Source organism: Brachyhypopomus gauderio, chromosome 11 (assembly GCF_052324685.1).
Source record: "Brachyhypopomus gauderio isolate BG-103 chromosome 11, BGAUD_0.2, whole genome shotgun sequence".
In the NCBI taxonomy this organism is placed as follows: domain Eukaryota; kingdom Metazoa; phylum Chordata; class Actinopteri; order Gymnotiformes; family Hypopomidae; genus Brachyhypopomus; species Brachyhypopomus gauderio.
Genome location: NC_135221.1, coordinates 14,956,588 through 14,976,587, shown reverse-complemented (window position 1 = coordinate 14,976,587; position 20,000 = coordinate 14,956,588). Strand labels below are relative to the sequence as shown.

Genomic DNA, 20,000 nt, shown 5'->3' with positions numbered 1-20,000 from the left:
ATGAGCCTGGTGTAGCACAGTGAGTCATAATAATGGTTCCTCTCTCATAACTGTCCCAGGGTTTAGTGCATTACAGCTCAGTGTTTCGGTTCCCTCTCTGTCTCTGTCCCTTCTCACGCCTGATTGGCTCTGGTGTGCTTTTGGAGATTTTTATTAATCACTTCCTGTCTTTGTACCAGGTGATCTTACATAATACACTGAACAGTTAAATGTGAATTCTACAGATAGATAGATAGATAGATAGATAGATAGATAGATAGATAGATAGATAGATAGATAGATAGATAGATAGATAGATAGATAGATAGATAGATAGATGGATGGATGGATGGATGCATATTATGTCTCATTTCTTTATGCTGAGAACGTTCCAGAAGGACTGGCAATCTTCTTGTTTATGGATGCTGTTGTCATCCATCAGAGCTGAGAGGATCTGAGTGTTTAAGACTGTTTAAGTGAACTGGGTGTCCGCCACCAGAGGCATGCAGACGGCAGCTCTGCCATTAGAAGGTCTGTCTCTCTTCACCGTGGTTGCAAAGCATGCTGGGAAGGCTGCTTGGCTGCTCTTGTTTCCTGCCAGTACACATCTCACACACCATCTGTGGTGAACGGAACATGCACTGGGGCTAATTCTGCTCTAATAGTGATGCTCTGATCTCTCTCTCCCACACAGACACACACACACAAATGCAGCCCCCTCAAACCCACCATTAATCTAACACAGCATTGCCAACACACACGCTAACACACCCAAACATACCAAAACACATGAAACCCCTCAAAGTCATATATACAGTTGTGATCAAATTTATTCAACCCCCACTGAAATAAAGTGTTTTGGCCAGTTTGACATTGATTTTGATCATTTCAGTCATCTTATTTACAATTATATCAAAGAGGCACTTATAAATTAGACAAACATAACATAATATTTATGATGGAATAACCACAAATGTCTTTACTGTGCTCACATCATTATCAGTTTTATTCAACCCCCTAGTGACATTATTTTTTAGTACTTAGTACAACATCCTTTTCCAGTTATGACAGCTTTCAAGCGTGAAGCATAGCTTGACACAAGTGTCTTGCAGCGACCTATGGGTATCTTAGCCCATTCTTCATGGGCAAAAGCCTCCAGTTCAGTCACATTCTTAGGCTTGCGCACTGCAACTGCCTTCTTTAGGTCCCACCAGAGGTTCTCAATTGGATTTAAGTCTGGTGATTGCGATGGCCACTCTAGAATGTTCCAGCCTTTCATGTTCAACCATGCTCTAGTGGACTTGGATGTGTGCTTCGGATCATTGTCCTGTTGGAAGGTCCAACGTCTCCCAAGCCGCAGGTTTGTGACTGACTCCATCACATTTTCCTCCAAGATCTCCTGGTACTGAAGGGAATTCATGGTACCCTGCACACGTTGAAGCTTTCCTGTACCATTAGAAGCAAAACAGCCCCAAAGCATAATTGACCCCCCGCCATGCTTCACAGTAGGCAAGGTGTTCTTTTGTTCATAAGCCTGGTTCTTCCTTCTCCAAACATAGCGCTGGTCCATTGTCCCAAACAGTTCTAATTTAGTTTCATCTGACCACAGTACACTGTTCCAAAACCTTTGTGGCTTGTCCACATGACTTTTGGCATACTGCAGTCGACTTTTCTTGTTCTTTGGAGTCAGCAAGGGGGTGCGTCTGGGCGTTCTGGCATGGAGGTCTTCGTTATGCAGTGCGCGCCTTATTGTCTGAGCTGAAACTTCAGTGCCCACATCTGACAGGTCTTTTTTCAGTTCCTTAGCAGTCACGCGGGGATTTTTCTCCACATTACGCTTCAGGTAGCGCACAGCAGTCGCGGTCAGGATCTTCTTTCTGCCACGACCAGGTAACGTTTCCACTGTGCCCTTTAACTTGAACTTGCGAATGATACTTCCGATAGTGTCTCTTGGAATATTTAACAACTTCGCAATCTTTTTATATCCATTGCCATTCTTGTGAAGAGCAATAACCTCTTCTCTTGTCTTCTGGGACCATTCTCTTGCCTTCACCATGCTTGGAAACACACCAGTAGATGTCTAGAAGGAGCTGAGTATCACAGTCCTTTTAAATCTGCCTAATTGGTGCTTATCATGCTTGATTGCTGCTCGTTGACATCCACAGATGTTTTCAAAACCTGATGGAAAACACTGGAATGAACCTCTGTTCTTAGGAGTGGTAGTCGTAAAGGGGTTGAATAATTGTGTCAATGAAGAAATCACAAAAAGGCCATTTAATACTTTATGACAAAAAAAATTGATGCTATCTTAGTTGCATTTAGTTCTTTAACAAGTCCTTGTAAGATTTCATTATGAACACAATTACAAATGTGCACTGAATTCCATAAAACCCTTCGCAGCATTGGGGGTTGAATAAATTTGATCACAACTGTACACATCTTCACAGACATACACACACAAACACTCAGCCACTCAAAATAACCTTCAAAATAAACACAACAAACACAAAAATACCAAAAAAAAACCCTAAAACACATAAAAAATAAAATAAAAACAAAAAAAACCCTTAAATACACACGCGCGCACACACACACACACACACATACAAACACAGAGGAGCTGGTCCAGCTCAAGCAGTGAAGGACACACTGCCTGTACAAGCGTTCAAGCATTAGGTGATGTGGGTTCTGTCGCAGTGGTCACCTGGAAACCCCAGATACACACACGTCCCAGGAAATCCCAGAACACGCGCATAGTGAGCTGCAGGGAGTCTGAGACTTCTGGACTCCTGCAGTGTTTCCTAAGAAGCACAGATAATGAAGACATGTGCTCATTCTCAAGAAACACATAAGAAGGAGAAGCAGCACTTTGGCTAGTCCCCTTGGGAAAATTCCTCTCTGCGTTTAACCAATCCGGAGTGAACGCACACACCCCCACACCAGTTAGCACAGCACACACACACACACACACACACACACACACACACACACACACACACACACACACACACACACACACACAGAGCAGTGGGCAGCCTCTTACTGTGTTAGAGGGCCTTGCTCAAGAACACCTGAGCCATGGTTAGGTGTTATTAGGTACCATGGTGACTACTGGGAGAAGGTGGGCTTAGGTGCCATGGTTACTGCCGGTTGCTGGTTGTGGCGATTGAACTGACCACATCTGACCTTTAGACCACAGCTTCCCAAGAGTATTCTCACAAGAGTATTCTCACAAAAATACTCTCACAAGATTATTCTCACAACAGGTCAGCAGGTCATAGTCTCCATACGAGGGCAGTGACCCTTCCTCAGGGTGGCGGTAGAGAACTCACCCAAAGCCCAGGCCTTGTCCTCCCCAGGGCCCAGACGGCACGGATCTCTGTACTGCGTGAAGACAACATGCTGCTGCTCCAACTTATCCTCTGGGGGGTTGCGGGGGGTTAGGGTGGGGGGGGGGGGGGGATGGGGGTGAGAGATGGGGAAAGAGAGGGGAAGAGGGAGAGAGAGGGAGAGATATAAAGCCTCTATACAAATATGTGGTTATCATCTGGTTTTCATTTGTGGGTTTTCGTCTGTGGGTTTTAGTCTGTGGGTTTTTCTCTGTGGGTTTGAGCTCCAGAGTAAATGCTGACAAGCAGACAGAAGGAAGAGGCGGAGCTTTGGCGCAGGCACTGATAATGTGTTGAGTAGTGTGGCAGGAAGTTGACCCTGCAGGCGAGACTCTGTGATCCACTTAATGGGTCTGATCAGTGGGCCCAGACAGGGCCCAACTGGGCCTTGGAGAGAGCACACAGGCTCCTGCTACGAGCTAGACGGAGATGGACTCTAAAAAGTAGTTCAGAGGAAGCTTCCGTTTAAATGACTGAGACAGATTGAGTTTGAGTGAAGGAAGCAGAGAGTGAGAGAGAAAGAGAGAGAGACGTCTATCTGGCCTAACACAACTGTGCAAAACATTTCCACTAGTGTAGAAGATGCATCAAATGTACTTAGCACTGTGTTATTTGTGGGTGTGGAGAATCATTAATGGTATGGTATGATCTTTAATGTTATGGTTTGATCTTTAATGTTATGGTATGATATTTATGGGTATGGTTATTACTTTAACTTTTTAGGACCTACCATTTTAATTTTTCAGTTTGTTTTGGTTGTTTTGCAATCTGTTGATTTTTATACAGCATGAATAAAGTTCCACTCTAAACAAGAATGTGTGCTTGTTTTTGTTTTAGTTATTGTTATTGCTGATGGCGCGTTCTCTCACCAGAAGAGCAGTTATCAAAGTTGAGGTCTCCGAGGATCACATCAAAGGCCACCTGGTCTTCCAGACCCTTCTCCTCACCGTCAGTCTGAGAGGTGGCCCTCCTGAACTCAGTCCCCCACTCTAACAGCAGGTCTAGCTGTTCACAGCGAACAGAGGCATCACCTGAGAGAGAGCGAGAGAGAGACGGAGAGAGAGAGACAGATTGGAAAAGAAAAGAGTAAAAAAAGAAAGCTGGAGAGAAAGGTTCAACATTCCAACCACTTACAATAATTACTGAAATGTAAGCGCTAATGTAAACACTAATGATGAAGATGTTTGGTTAAGAGGCTGCTGGTGTGAGTTGTGTTTCATGAGTAAACAGCCACAGCTGTAAACTTCACCTTCTGAAAAAGGAAATACTAGCATCAGAATGCTAATGTACTGAATGTACTACTGACCGTGGAAATGCTAGCATCAGTATGGTAATGTACTGAATGTACTTCTGACTGAGGAAATGCTAGCATCAGTATGTTAATGAACCAAACTGCAAAATCTACTACTTTTGAGCAACTTCTGCTGCTGATGGCTGTTTCACTAAGAGAAGAAGGACAAAACTGAGCCATGGCTTTTTTATTTGTTTATTGGCTGAGACACGAGCAGGAGAGGGGAGGAGAGAGGAGAAGAGAGTAGAGAACAGGGGAGAAGAGGAGAGGAGAGTAGAGTAGAGGAGAGAAGAGGAGAGGAGAGTAGAGAACAGGGGAGAAGAGGAGAGGAGAGTAGAGGAGAGAGGAGGAGAGGAGAGTAGAGGAGAGAAGAAGCTGTACCAGAAAATGCTCTCACTATATCCTGAGGCTTAGTTCATCTTAGTTCAACACAAAGAGAAAATGAAAGGTGTGTGTGTCTGCGTGTGCAGGCACATGCGTGTGTGTATGCGTGTGCGTGTGTATTCTGTGTTATGCAGGTGAGTCACTGGCTGTGGGAAATGATAGCATGTATTATATGTGTAGTTACAATGAATATATAATGTACCACAGACTGAGTTCATCATTATATATGAACACACAGCATCTCTTCTGTTTTCCTCTTCTTTACACTCCACTCTCACACACATAGTAGAACACAGTGATGCTCTGTCCAAACGCCTTCACACTGAAATCAGGTCTCCCTCTCCTCACACGCAGCCTCTCTCTCTCGCCCCAAACCCACTCCCTCTCCCCAACTAATATTCATCTGGTTACTCCTCTCTCTCAATCCTCCTCTCTCTCCTCCTCTCTCCCTCTCTATCTTTCTCTCTCCCTCAACCCACTCTCTCTCCTCCTCTCTCTCCCTCTCTCCTCCTGTCTCCCTCTCTCACTCTCTCTCCATCTCTCACCCTCTCTCTCCTCCCTCTATCTCCTCAGCTTGCTCTCCTCCTCTTTCTCCTCCTCCTCTCTCCCCCTCTCTCTCTCTCTCTCTCTCTCTCTCTCTCTCTCTCTCTCTCTCTCTCTCTCTCTCTCTCTCTCTCTCTCTCTCTCTCTCTCTCTTTCTACTCTTCATCCCATATTTCACAGATGAGTCTGAAATAGCCCTGTGTGCTGTAATTAGCCCGGGCAGCAGACTGGGGGCTTCAGGGGCTCCTGAGGAGGAGGAGGAGGAGGAAGAGGAGGAGGGATCTGTCTCCACTGAAACTCCTGCACCACTCCGCCTCCAATAGCAGCACTGACGTGAAACTCGGCCACGGTCACCATGGAAACGGACCTGTGTGTTGTGTGTGTGTGTGTGTGTGTGTGTGGGGGGGGGGGGGGGGGGGGGGGGGGGGGGTATGTGTGCACGTGTGTGTGTGTGTGTGTGTGTGTGTGTGTGTGTGTGTGAGACACCATTGAACATTCTGACCTGCATGCCCTACTCTCTCTTTCTTCATGGATTCACAATGGCAGAACCCACCCCACAGTCACACAAACCCACACAAACGAACACATACACACAAACACACTCACATACTCACACACAGAACCTGTGCACAGGCATTTATGCATCTTTCTTTCTCTCCTTTCATGTTTCACCTGCATTCTCTTCCCATCTATTTCTCCACATATCTCCCTCTATCCCTTCCCAAAGCTCTTTCTATCTCTCCCATATTTCTCTCTTTTTCTCTTCCTATCTCTCTCTTTATCTCTCTCCATGTCTCTTTATCTCTCCCCATCTCTCTCTCTATCTCTCCCCATCACTCTCTATCTCTCCATTCCTCTGTTTTTCTTCTCTCTCTTTATTCTGAGAAGATAATCAACATAAATATGTATCTGTGGAAGTGTTCTTGTTTGTATGTGGACTGCATATAACTGTGTATAACATGTGTATTGCATATGTAGTTATTGTGTTTTTGATGCAGAAACAATACAGATGCCTAAAAAGAATAATTTAGGAGTTAATTATTTACAGTATGTACAGTGTCTGTGTCCACGTGTTTGTTGGTATTCTAGGTATCCATGATATTGTGTGTGTGTGTGTGTGTGTGTTGTGTGTGTGTGTGTTTGTATACATCACAGGTATTCACCTTCTATAGCATGCAGGTGAGTGCAGGTGATGTATCCTACAATCCTCTGCTCCTGATGGGATGTGCCCACATGTACCTGCAGAGAGTGAGAGAGAGAGGCAGAGGGAGAGACAGAGAGAGAGAGAGAGAGATGAGAGAGAGAGAGAGAGAGAGAGAGAGACAGACAGAGACAGAACAGAAAGAAGAGGGAGAGAGAGGGCGAGAGTGTGTTAAAACTACCATCTTTCACCACTGGTTATACAGGATATGTATCATAATTAAAATGGCAATAACTTTCACATTAAAATTCCAACTGGGAACATAAAGCTTAAACTGAGTTTGAACTTCCGAGTAAATCAAATGGATGAGGGCATAAGAAGTCAAATATTCCAAAATGACATCAAAACTTAAACATTGATGTCATTACTATTCAGTACCATTGTGTGGGTAAATTAGTGAATGTAGGTGCGTGTGTCTCTGTATGTGTGTGTGCATGTGTCCGTATGTCTGTGTGCATGTGTCTGCATATATATATATATATATATATATATATATATATATATATATATATATATATATATATATATATGTGTGTGTGTGTGTGTGTGTGTGTGTGTGTGTGTGTGTGTGTGTGTGTGTGCGTGCGTGCGTGTGTGTGTGTGTGCGTGTGTGTGTGTGTGTGTATATGTGCATTTGCATGTCTGCATGTGCGTATGTGCAGGTGTTGTGTATTATTGTAACATCATCACATAAGGAAGAATAACTGCTTGATTTGATTTCACCATATCTGTATTGTGTACTGTGGCTGTTACGCGTTCAGTACTGTCTTGCCTGGAATAAGACGCCGACGGAACAATGACTGAGTATTTCACTTTCTTCGTTTGGTCAGAGAAGAGTGTAGATGAACAGATGGATGCGACAGTGTGGCCTAGTTACAGTGCTGCAGAGAGCCTGCCACATTATGGCTATGACGGACAAGATGGCTGACAGCGTTTGAGCAGTTTACAGAGAGTGAGGGCCCGCTAGTGGTGGAAAATGCAGCTAACGCAACCGTAAAGTTACCAAAGAGCTTTGCGTCTACTATACAGACGTGTAAGAGATCATTTGGATGCCACAGGAGATGCATGAGGTGGAATTAATAACTTACACTGAAGGTAACTACTGCTATCCTGAGGCAAACCTAACAATGGCTGCAGAATACGGATGAGACATTTCAGCAGTTTGTTATCAGGCTACAGCAAGTCACCAAAGACTGTGACTGTGACGGATAAAGATAAGTTTGGACATGCAGTACGGAGTCCGTGCGGTTCTGAATATGTACAGAGGAACTTACTGGAGGAAGGCGCAGGGTTAGCGCTAGCACGGACTCCTGAAATAGCAGAACGGTGTGTGAGAGTGGAACAGCTGCCTGCGTGTGTGCACCAAGTCGAAATGGCAAAGACGACTGCCACAGAACGAGATGGAACAGGACGCTAATTAACGAAAGCGATAAAGTGAAGCGAGGAGGGGAAAGTGAGCTTCAGATGGACCTGGTTCATCCAGCCGGGGGAATGAATGCGGCAAAACGTGAAGGGAGAACTCACGATGTGCAAGACGGAACTGTAGCAGCTGAATCAGCTGAATGTGTGAAGTCACCTGGGGAACACGCACACCTTGGGAGAGGCACGACGCAGACACGCGAGAGGCGAGATGCTTGCAGGGGGAGTTTGTTTTAGGCAAGTTAACTAGCACAAGGGCTGCAGAAGTGGTGGCTGGAGCCACACGGGTGACGACGAAACCCGAAGAGAGAAGAGGTCACTCGGAGAAAGCTGATGGCAACTGTGCTTCCCATGAAACTGGGTCCATTCCACCTCAGAGAGGCGGCTGAGGATAAGATCAAAGACCTACTTGATGTAGACATCATAGCACCAGTAATCGAAGCCACTTTATGGGTGAATGCGGTCATGGCGGTACCCAGTCCAAACAAAAACACCAGAGTGCGTCTAGATATGAGAAAAACAACCTCTTCTATCATCAGAACGATGTACCCAATGCTGCTGTTGTTTTCAGCGAGATCTTAAATGTAGTTAGATGTTAGCAGTTCACAATGGCATATGCAGACACAAGAGGCTGGTTTGTGGAGTGTCTTTGGAAAGTGGACAATACCACTGTGATGTAGCAGAAGCACTTGCGGGTTCTGAAGGATTCAAATATGTCTTGGGTGATACCCCAGCCTACAGTCCCAACCAAAAGAGACACAAACAGAGGTTAATACTACACTCAGAAAGCAGCTAGTTTCTAGCTAGTTAAACTGCAGTTTAATTCCTTTTTTTTTATGGATAAACTCATTTTCATGGGCAAGCTATTATTGAAGAACGTCACCACTATGGAGTCATGGAGAAGTCCGAGGTTTCTCAGGGTGCTCTGCATTCTTGTCTGAACCTCTGAGGTAGGGTTGCCACCTGTCCCGGTTTTCCCGGGACTGTTCCAGTTTTCACGTCGCTGTCCCGGTTTTCCCGGGCTGTCCCGGTTTGTCCCGGTTTTCCTTCTTTTTAATATTCGGTCCCGGCAAAAAAATCATTTAATGTCCCGGTTTTCACTAGGTTAGTTCAAACGACTATTTAGACTGTTTCTGTACACTTAAAATCTGTCTTTTTTTCCTCGCTGTGTCCATTTTACACCCGCTCCCGATAACAATTTACGTTGCCCCCCCGTCAACAATTTAAGTTTGCGTATCAGAGTGTCCTTGTTTTTTGTCAGACTTAGGTGGCAACCCTACTCTGAGGACAGTGACAGGAAAGGACACAAAGGTAACATTAGGTCAAGGACAAAAACAAACCTCTGACACAATGAAAACCTGGCAGCAGCAAATTCTCTGGCGTACTTTGACAAGGAAGACCAAATCAAGACTAGTGTAGTTGGTCTAGGAGCAGAAGGGAAACATGGTCCCAGTATGTGATGTGGGCCAGCCAGAGTGTAAACGCAGGTGTTCATGTACAGAGCATGAGGTCCTGTCATTAGTCTGGGAATGTGAATGGCTTCACAGCAGCCTCTGTGGTTCATGTCTGCATTTGTGTTCCTACTAAAACACCTCACTGGTAAAAAACCCATCCGCATAGCACTAGCTGAAGGGCTGGATCAGAAACAAGAACTTGGAATGTACCAGTCAGCAGACCAACGCTGTCTGAAACTTTGAACAAAGAAAAAAAGCTAAACTTAAATCATCATCATCATCATCGTCATCATCATCATCATTATCATTAGAGGATGCTCCAGCACAAGGAATGAGGCAAGGAATATTTTAAATGGTAGGTAGATAAGGTATGTCGTTAAGGTAGACAGTGGGACTAAAATAAAATGTTTGTTCAAAGTATGTAATTTAAAAGTACAAAAAAGTTAATTGTGTGAGTTTTTGTTTGTATCGCAGACGTGAGATTAGTACTGATACTGTTTGTTATGTAAGCTATCATGTCTATTGGTTTATATGTTTGTTATGTAAGCTATCATGTCTATTGGTTTATATGTTTGTTATGAAAGCTATCATGTCTATTGGTTTATATGTTTGTTATGAAAGCTATCATGTCTATTGGTTTATATGTTTGTTATGTAAGCTATCATGTCTATTGGTTTATATGTTTGTTATGCAGAGACAGTAGAACAAAGTTATTTTTGGAGGTGTAAAGGAAAAGTTTTCATATGTGTGTGTCCGTGCTTGTGTGTAGGTGTATATATGTGTGTGTCTGTGCTTGTGTGTAGGTGTATATATGTGTGTGTCCGTGCTTGTGTGTAGGTGTATATATGTGTGCATATGTGTGCATTGAGTGAATATGCGTGTGTCTGTGTGTGTGTGTGTGTGTGTGTGTGTGTGTGTGTGTGTGTGTGTGTGTGTGTGTGTGTGTGTGTGTGTGTGTGTGTGTGTGTGTGTGTGTGTGTGTTTAAACCACTCTACCTTCATTCCTTTCTCCTAACAAGACGTTTTCATTTCTGGGACATGAGCCAAATTGTCCAACAATCTCAAAGTTTCTACATTACTGTTCACATTAATCTCCTAGTGTCTTTCTCCGTGTTACTGCTGATGTATGGGGAATTGGCTGCAAAATCTCTGATGTCAGCTGAATCAATAAAGAGCTTGTGTTAAAAGATTAGACAGCACTGAAGAGACTCTGTGTTGTGAGCGCACCGCCCCTCTCCTGTGTTGTCTGTGACTGTCTGAGTCCAGGCAGACTACAAAGGAACCAGAGTCAGAGCTTTGGGAAAGGTCACCCGGTGCTGGCAGTGAAGTTACGGACACGATGGCTCCTTTTCTCCCACACAGAAGGTCACACGTGAGAATGCACAGGGTGTGACAGTGGAGTCACAGCACTTGCTCACGGACAGGCAGCTCTGAATACAGAACCTACAGAACCGCCTACAGGACCGCCCACAGGACTACATACAGGACCACCTACAGGACTGCGTACAGGACCACCTACAGAACCCCGCACAGGACTGCCCACAGGACCGCCCACAGGACCACCTACAGGACAGCCCACAGGACTGCCCACAGGACCGCCTACAGAACCCCCTACAGGACCGCCCACAGGACCGCCTAAGTACCGCCTACAGGACCGCCCACAGGACCGCCTACAGGACCGCCTGACTGCTCTCTGCTGGTGAGCTGCAGGGTTTAAACAGCGCTGTGAACGGTGGAATTTTGTCACATGCTGATATGACACCGATCTGAGGGAGATCAAATTAGAGGTGTTACCAAAGTAGAGGTGTTACCAAATGACAGTATGACCCACCGGAACATTCTACTGGCATGGAATTCCACTCTGTAATTTTGAAATTGACAATGCATAAAATGAGAGTCACGAGGCATCCCTGACTCCTGCTTTTATAAGATCCTTCCATACAAAACTGCCCACCCATATTTACACCCGTTTTTTAATCCAATCCTCCCACGCTTTTCACAATTAAATGTGCTTGTATGAGAGTGAAAGGTGCAGTTCACGTTCATGCCTGCAGGTGGCACATAAATTGGGATTTTGGAGCTGCTAGCCAGTGTTTGAAACTTCATGCTCTGCCAGAAGCAGCGTCAAGGCAAAGCTGTGTACAGATACAGAACGATGCAACAGAAAACAGTGCAGATGCAGGGAGAACAGAGAGGTTACAGCTGAATCCATTAAATATTAACTAAATATTAAAATGAGTCTCATGATACAAGTCAAAACAGCACATTAACTACCCCCCCCCCCCCCCCCTCAAACCCACCCGCCGCTCCCAGACTCCTGCGCGGCCGCTGTGGAACACACAGCTCTTTGCTAAATTATGGAGGGACATCCCAAAACAGGTCACACCAATCCAGGGAACGCAGTCGCTGTGGAGGGTCTCTGCTGGAAATCCTCGATCCCAGGACCAAGATTTAATCTGTGGCCAACAGACCCCCTCTGGTTTAAATCCTTCTGTATTACTACAAATATAAAGGCTGTGGTATGTGGGAGCCTCAATAACTTGCATACTTCATTACTGCCTGTCAAACGAAACCGAGCCAAAGAATCTTGACATGTAGAATGCAGAGTTTCTGAAGCTGGATATTTTCATATGGTAAAAGGTGTGGCAAAACACTTGTGCCTTCATTTACACCATCTCCTCTGCAGGCATGTTTATCACCCTCATCCTCATCCATAACCCTTATTCTCACCCTAATCCTCACCCTCATTCCTCATCCCTAACCTTCCTCCTCATCCTTATAGGTAGCCAGGCTGCCTTCTGGCTCAGGCATTACCTGCGGTTCTTACAGAAGGCTCAAACGCAGTTCATCTGTCTGGATGAACTGCAAGCTCCACGTTTTTAGAGAGCAGTGGAAAATTTGTTCAGCTGTTTAGTCTTTGGTGAATTGTAGGTTTTAATTATATTAAAGGACAGTAATTAACCACAGTCTACAATCCCTTATTCTGGAATGCATCTCCACCCTCTCACTCCTGAATTAAACCCCACCCCCTTACTCTGGGATGAATCTCCACCCTCCCACTCCTGAATGAAACTTCACCCCCTTTTTACTCTGTCATCTTTATCTCCCTTTCTCCCTTTCTGTAAATCTTTTCATCTCTTTTTTTGCCTGTGCATGTGTCTGTGTCCTTGAGAATAAATATTTTAGAAACTTATTCATGGTTGAGTGGATGTCTGTACTGGGAGACTGACAACAGGCAGGAATGTGTGTGTGTGTGTGTGTGTGTGTGTGTGTGTGTGTGTGTGTGTGTGTGTGTGTGTGTGTGTGTGTGTGTGTGTGTGTGTGTGTGTGTGTGTGTGTGTATGTGTGTGTGTGTGTGTGTGTGTGTGTCAGTATGTGTGTGCATGTGTCTGTGTATGTGTTTGTGTGTATGTATGTATATGAAGGACAGAGAAGATTTTTCATAAAGTTTAGAGTGTGGAGTGTGTGGTTGGATTGATTATGCGCAAGTGAGAGGCTGAATAGAGGCATTGTGTGTGTGTGTGTATGTGTGTGTGTGTGTGTGTGTGTGTGTGTGTGTGTGTGTGTGTGTGTGTGTGTGTTTCTGTGCATGCACATATGTCTATTTCTTCATATATTTATAATGACAGACTACACAAAAGCATTGTGTGCACGTGTATGTCTCTGATGTCTCTGGACTGGCTAACAGAACCTCCACAGAGCACATAACATCTAGTCTTCTAATGGACCTCACAAGCACGGTAAACTCCAGTTAGCATTCCCTTCATAAACGCTTATCTACTGTATATATATACAGACATGAGGGTTCTGGGATCAATCTCCCCCACTACTGAATAAAATTCCACCCTCACCTAACACCTCACCGTGCACCAAACACCACATTAAAAACAAATAACCAACTCTCACCAAACTCACCCAGTTTTAGCAAAACCATAATATAAAGACCCAACTAACACCAAACACTAAACAACAAGCATGTCAATAAACACCAAAACCTTATTAAATCAAAATACTTTTTTGCCCGACACTTCCAACACATATTGTCAGACATCATTTATAGTAGTACTGAGACTATAGTAGTTATACACTATATTGCCAAATGTATTTGCTCACCCATGGCCACAAGTGTATAAAATGAAGCACCTTGAAATGCACAGTCAACGGTCAGCTGAATTATAAGAAAATGAAAAAAAAAAAGAAAAGTGTTTGGGAACAACAGCAACTCAACCACAAAGTGGTACACAACCTAAACTTATGGAGCGGGGTCAGAGGATGCTGAAGCACATAGTGCGAAGAGGTCGCCAACTTTATGCAGAGTCAATCACTACAGACATCCAAACTTCATGTGGCCTTCAAATGACCTAGAAACAGTGCACAAAGAGCATCATAGAATGGGATGCATGGTCGAGCAGATGCATCACCAAGTGCAATGCAAAGCATCGGATGCAGTGATGTAAAGCACACCACCACTGAAATCTAGAGCAGTGGAGACGCCTTCTCTGGAGTGACGAATGGTGCTTCTGCATCAGGCAATCTGATGGACGAATCTGAGTTTGGTGGTTGCCAGGAGAACAGTACTTGTCTGACTGCTTTGTGCCAAGTGTAAAGTTTATTGGAGGGAGGATTATGGTGTGGGGTTGTTTTTCAGGAGCTGAGCTTGGCCCCTTAGTTCCAGTGAAAGGAACTCTGAATGCTTCAGCATACCAAGACATTTTGGACAATTCCATGCTCCCAACTTTGTGGGAACAGTTTGGAGCTGGCCTTTTCCAACGTCATATTGAACCCTATGGATTAGGAATGGAGTCAAGGAAAGTGAGCGAATAATTTTGGCAATATAGTGTTTTTTTCACATTTTTATGTGTTTGATACAAATGTGTAAATTATATTTAAGCACGCATGTATAAACATTCAGAATTAATGCAAAATGGGTGAATGTTAATAGACACAAAGAAAATATAAGAGCACAAACATGGATCAAATAGAGTAAATATTAAAAACATATTTGCTGACACATAGGCCAATCACATCCTCTCACATCCAGAGGCACCACCACTCCATATACATGTCCAGGAACCCAGCAGATACATGCATCACACTTAAGACACACACACCCTGTGTAAACAAACATCCATTACACCCAAACAAGAGTAACCCTGGACCAATGAGTGCACAGAAAGCTTTTAAACAATAATAAGAGAGAGAAGTGTTTGCTGAGGAAGGCTTTAATTAGCGAGTTCTCTCCTAAGGGGGAAACTGTTTTAATTAATATCCTCTCTCTGTACACATCCCTCCATTACTCCATCCATTCCCTCCCTTCATCTCTCCCTTCATCTCTCTCTTCATCTCTCTCTTCTTCTCTCATCTCCGGATTTCCTCCTCAGCTCCTCCCAATCTCCCTCAGAGCCACTAAAGGAGGCCGTGTGGAAGAGACAGCAACAGACAGAGAGGACAACAGACAGTGCAACAGACAGAGACAGCAACAAACAATGAGAACAGACAGAACAATAGACAAACAGAGAGAGCAACAGACATGACAACAGACAAACAGACAGCAACAGACAAAGCAACCAACAGTGAGAACAGACAGAGCAATAGACAAACAGAGAGAGCAACAGACAGACAGAGCAACAGACAGAGGCAATGCGTTTTCTGTGGTTTTATATATAATATTAAGCCCTGTAAGACACTGTAGGGACTTACAAAAATGCTGGGAATAATGCTGAGGACTTGTTGCTGTTTTTCAGAAATACAATGACAAAAGATACTTACATTATTACAAATCATAGAGATTTTTTACCAGTGCTAGAGCAAGACTACAGACAGTCAGAGACCTGCCATTCAGCAAAAACTTGCAGCCTTGCCAAACTTCACCGCAGGGATGTGTGTGTGTTTGTGTGTGTGTGTGTGTGTGGGGGGGGGGGTTAAGGGGGGGGGGGGGGGTGAAGGTGGTGGAGTGGGTGCGCTCTGGCATGCTGTTACTAAGCAAACAGTATTTAGCTGAGCTCTAAGCTCTGACACACACACATTCATGCACATAAATATATACATTTGAAGATGATTCCAGGTGAATACCTGCAGTGTATTGTAGTGAGATGTAGAGATGTTGAAAATTGCAGTGAAGTACACTATGTTTCCAGGGAAACAGGACGTTTCAGACAGAGATCCTTCATCAGCTGTGCAGGTAATGGGCTTCTGACATTGTGAGTTCCTCCTCCTACAACGTCAGGAGCACTTTGCCTACATAGCTGATGAAGGACCTCTGTCCAAAATGTCCTGTTTCCCTGGAAACTTAGACTACTTCATTTCTATGGAAAAGGTGTGAATGACACAAAGTGAGAATGTTCACGACAGTTAAAGGGTTAATTGTTAATCGTTTTTGTAAAGTAACAAAATGCAAAGTGAACAAAAGAAAAATCTAAATCAAATAAATTTTTGGTCCAACCACCTTCAGAATAACATCAGTTTTTCTTGGTACACTTGCACACAGTTTTCAGTGAACCTCTGCAGGAATGTTGCTCCACATCTCCTGGAAAATGAATCACATGGATGTAGATGTGGGCTTGCTCAAATCTGTCTCTTTATCTAATCCCAGAAAGACCTGATGATGTTGAAAGCAGGGCTCTCTGGGGGTCGTATCATCACTCCCAGGACTCCTGGCTCTTCTTTCCGCTGAAGATAATTACAGCTAATGGCATCGGCTGTATGTTTGTGGTCATTGTCCTGCTGCAGAATACATTTGGAGCCAATCAGATGCCTCCCTAATGCTACTGCATGATGTATGAGTATCGGCCTGTATTTCTCAGCACTGACTACACCATTAATCCTGATCAAATTCACAACTCCATTTGCTTACATACAGCCCAAAACATGCAAGGAACCTCCACCATGCTCCATTATTAAACCTCCACCATGATTCACTGTTAAACCTCCACCATGTTTCACTGTTAAACCTCCACCATGCTTCACTGTTGAACCTCCACCATGCTTCACTGGTGCCTGCATTATTGTACCACTGTCCAACACTTTGGCAAACAAACTGCCTTCACTTGCAGCCAAATATCTAAAACGTTTGACTCATCACACCAGAGCACCTTGCTTCCAGACTCAAGGCTTTTTGCCCACAAATCGTTCATGAAGACTCTGAGTCCTGCACTCTCTCCTGATTTTGAAGGGAAGGGATGTGATTGGCTGTATTAAGCATCTTGGGACGTCCACTGCATCTGTGGTTCTCTACACTGGGCGTTTCTTTAAAAGAGCATGTACAGCACATGCTCCCAGACTGCTTTGAAATCTTCGCCTGGGAGAAACCTCACTGATGAGACCTCACTGATGCAGTATGCAGGGCTGCCAACTCACACGCATTTGACCGTCTTCACACGCTCTCACACCACACTTTCGATTTCTCACGCCGAAAAAAAAAATCTAGTTTATTTACCTCTGATCCATATCTGTGATTCAATCAGTTACTAGTTCGCTCTGGCGCCAACCACTGGCGATCGATCACGATATAATACTTAATTTGTGTCCATTTTACACCGCCACGGTAACAATTTACCTTCGCCACCCCCCCCTCCAATTTACACTCGCCACCTCCTCCAGGTTCAAATCTCACTCCAAGTGATCTTGAAAAGTTGGCAACCCTGAGTATGACTGACTACACTGTCCACATTGTAGATTGTGTTCTTGCTGTGGTCAGTCTGGCTATGGTGTGTGACCTCTGACATGAAGCTTCCACAAGTTCCAAAACGTCCTAATGCACCCAGAACTAACCTGGGACTGAAGATCATGTTTAATCTGAGCACCAGTCACAGTGGATCATCACCGAGACCAACCAGCTGATATACACCACCACACCAGTTATACCCGAGACACCTGGCTACTAGGCAACCATCATCAAGTAGGCGGCACCCTCCACAGAAAGGAGGTCAGGGGTCAAGATAAGACAGCTATACGGCCGTGGAACTGCATACAGGTGTGAAGAAGATACAGGAGAAGTACAGCGTACCCGAGGCCTTGATTAACATGTGTGGCTGAAAAGAAACAAAACAAACATGTTCTCCCATGAGCCATCCAAGGTAAGATGTTCTTGGCAGACTGCTCTGCTCCTCCAGCGTCTCACACAGACCTTGCTGACCCGGATGTCCGAGCCAGAGTGACTCTTGTTTCTGTCTCTCAATGTAAAGGACCTTGCCTAAGGGTCCTCACTGGGGACACCTTGGTCAGGATTCGTACCCCTGACCTCCTCTAGCAAAGCCCGGTGGTGTCACCCACTGAGCTAAATATACAGTTAAAGTAGATGCAGACAAAACGCTATGAGTTCATCCTGCTGAATTAACACATACACACACACACACAAACAAACACACGTGCAGACAGACACATGAACACACACACACACACACACAGACACAGATCCATTCACACAAACAGACACACACACATTCAGTATTTAGTAGGGTTGTATGGCAGTGACAGCTGGATTGGATGTAGGCCATAAACCCACACTGCCAATCCAGTGATTAATATGACCCCCACATCTCTCTCTCTCTCTCTCTCTCTCTCTCTCTTTCTTTTTCTCTCCCTTTCTCTCACACATATATATGCACACACTTATGACAAATAATAATAGTGTCAAAATCTTACATAACATAAAAATGCTCGTTTTCACAGCAGAATTACTAACATAACTCTGGCCTGTCTACAAAGCACACCGTGCATTAATCCACACCATGCACGCAAACATTAATCCACATTCTACATGAAATGCCACTCTGATGAAAAACCTCACTAAGCTTCTGTACAGCTCCTCTCCAAGGAAACCACCACAGCAATCAGCAGGCATCTCTCAGTCAGTGAGTGCAGGGGAAATGTGCGTGAGTCTCTTTGGGAATGATGGACAAGACTCTTCAACACTCTAGGCTACAAAGCCACAGTTATCAATTATTCAACGTGTGTACACACAACACTTATCCAGAGCTGGATCTGACCATCGCCTGACCCAAACCACCGCACCGAGCAGCTATAATTCTAGATCAAATACAAGAATATAAATTATGATTACAATAGATTGCATATAATTTTAACATGACAATTTTAAAGCAGGTGCAGGACTCCCTAAGTCGCTCAAGTGCATTACAAATGATGGTTCAACCACAGAGGACAGAACTCATAAATGAACTCCAAAACCCCTAAATGATGTCAAAAGACCAATTAGAGTGAAGGGAACACTGACAGAATGGCAGTAAACCCTGTTCAGCTCAGACTGAAAGAGATTAACTTTAATGTTGTGCTTTACCACATTAGTCCTTCATTTGCATATGTTTGCATGACATTTAAATGAGAAATGTAAGAAGGGGAGGTCGAGCACCACCAGCTCACACAGCTACAGACAGCACACTGGACACCAGTTACTCATGTTCACTTAATTACGGCAAACTGGCACATCGTTATACCTTATAATTAAATGACTATCAAATTAAATACAAGGAAAATTATCCTGCACATAATTTTTAGGACAACTGTTGACCTACAGTCCACCATGCTGCAGGTCTCTAATACACATGCTTGAAACACCTCGAAACTCCAGTCTTAGGTTTCAATCATGAACCTGAAGGCTTTCAGCATTCATGAATTGCTCAAAAGCAACACTGACACTAATACGAAAGCCATGTAGTGATGTGTGAGGGTGTCCATGGTCATCCATGGCATCACAGACACCACAGTTATTAATAGTGAGGTTAGGACGATTCCAAGGCCATGCAACCAATGGGTTATGATTACATGCATCACGTACATTTAATGCCCAATGGCCCAATGTTCTACATGCAGGCTGAACCGACGGGTGGGCGCGCTGTTCGCGGGAACGGCACGGGGCCACGGCTGCTCACCTTGGCGTAGAGCGCTCCCTTGGCTGCCAGCGCGTCCTCGCTGCGTCCGTTGGGGTAGCACTCGTAGTGCGCGTCCAGGATGGGGGTAGCGGCTGGCCAGGAGCAGGCCGCTGTTCAGGAACTTGAACGGAGAGCAGCAGCCCTTCCAGCCACGGCGGCCCACGTCGCTCAGCACGTAGGGGAAGTAACGGTGCAGCTGCACGCACAGGCGCTCCGACGCCCGCCGGTCGAACACTTCCTGCAGGCACAGGAAGTCCAGGTTGGCGGGGAAGAAAGCAGAGATCTCGTGGTCGAAGCCGTCGTCGCCGTGGCGGCGCTTGCGGCCGGCGGGCCTCTTGAAGACGGAGGTGCGGTGTTGCGAGAGCGTGTTGTTGGAAGAGATGGCGGCCGCGTCGCCCGTGGCGACGGCGTGGGGGCGGGTGAGGGACTCGCGGGAGGTTGCTCGGCTGGGTA

The 20,000-nt window shown here is 44.9% G+C and overlaps 1 protein-coding gene across 1 annotated transcript in view; it reads right to left on the bottom strand.

The window, feature by feature from the left end:
• smpd3 (sphingomyelin phosphodiesterase 3) overlaps window positions 1–20,000 on the bottom strand; it is a 43,097-nt gene that overhangs the window by 5,665 nt on the left and 17,432 nt on the right. The window contains 5 exon segments of the mRNA XM_077022257.1: window positions 3,312–3,401; window positions 4,238–4,399; window positions 6,750–6,825; window positions 19,548–19,631; window positions 19,633–20,000. The exon segment at window positions 19,633–20,000 is cut by the window's right edge and continues 1,388 nt beyond it. Coding sequence (XP_076878372.1) covers window positions 3,312–3,401; window positions 4,238–4,399; window positions 6,750–6,825; window positions 19,548–19,631; window positions 19,633–20,000 — 780 coding nt within the window.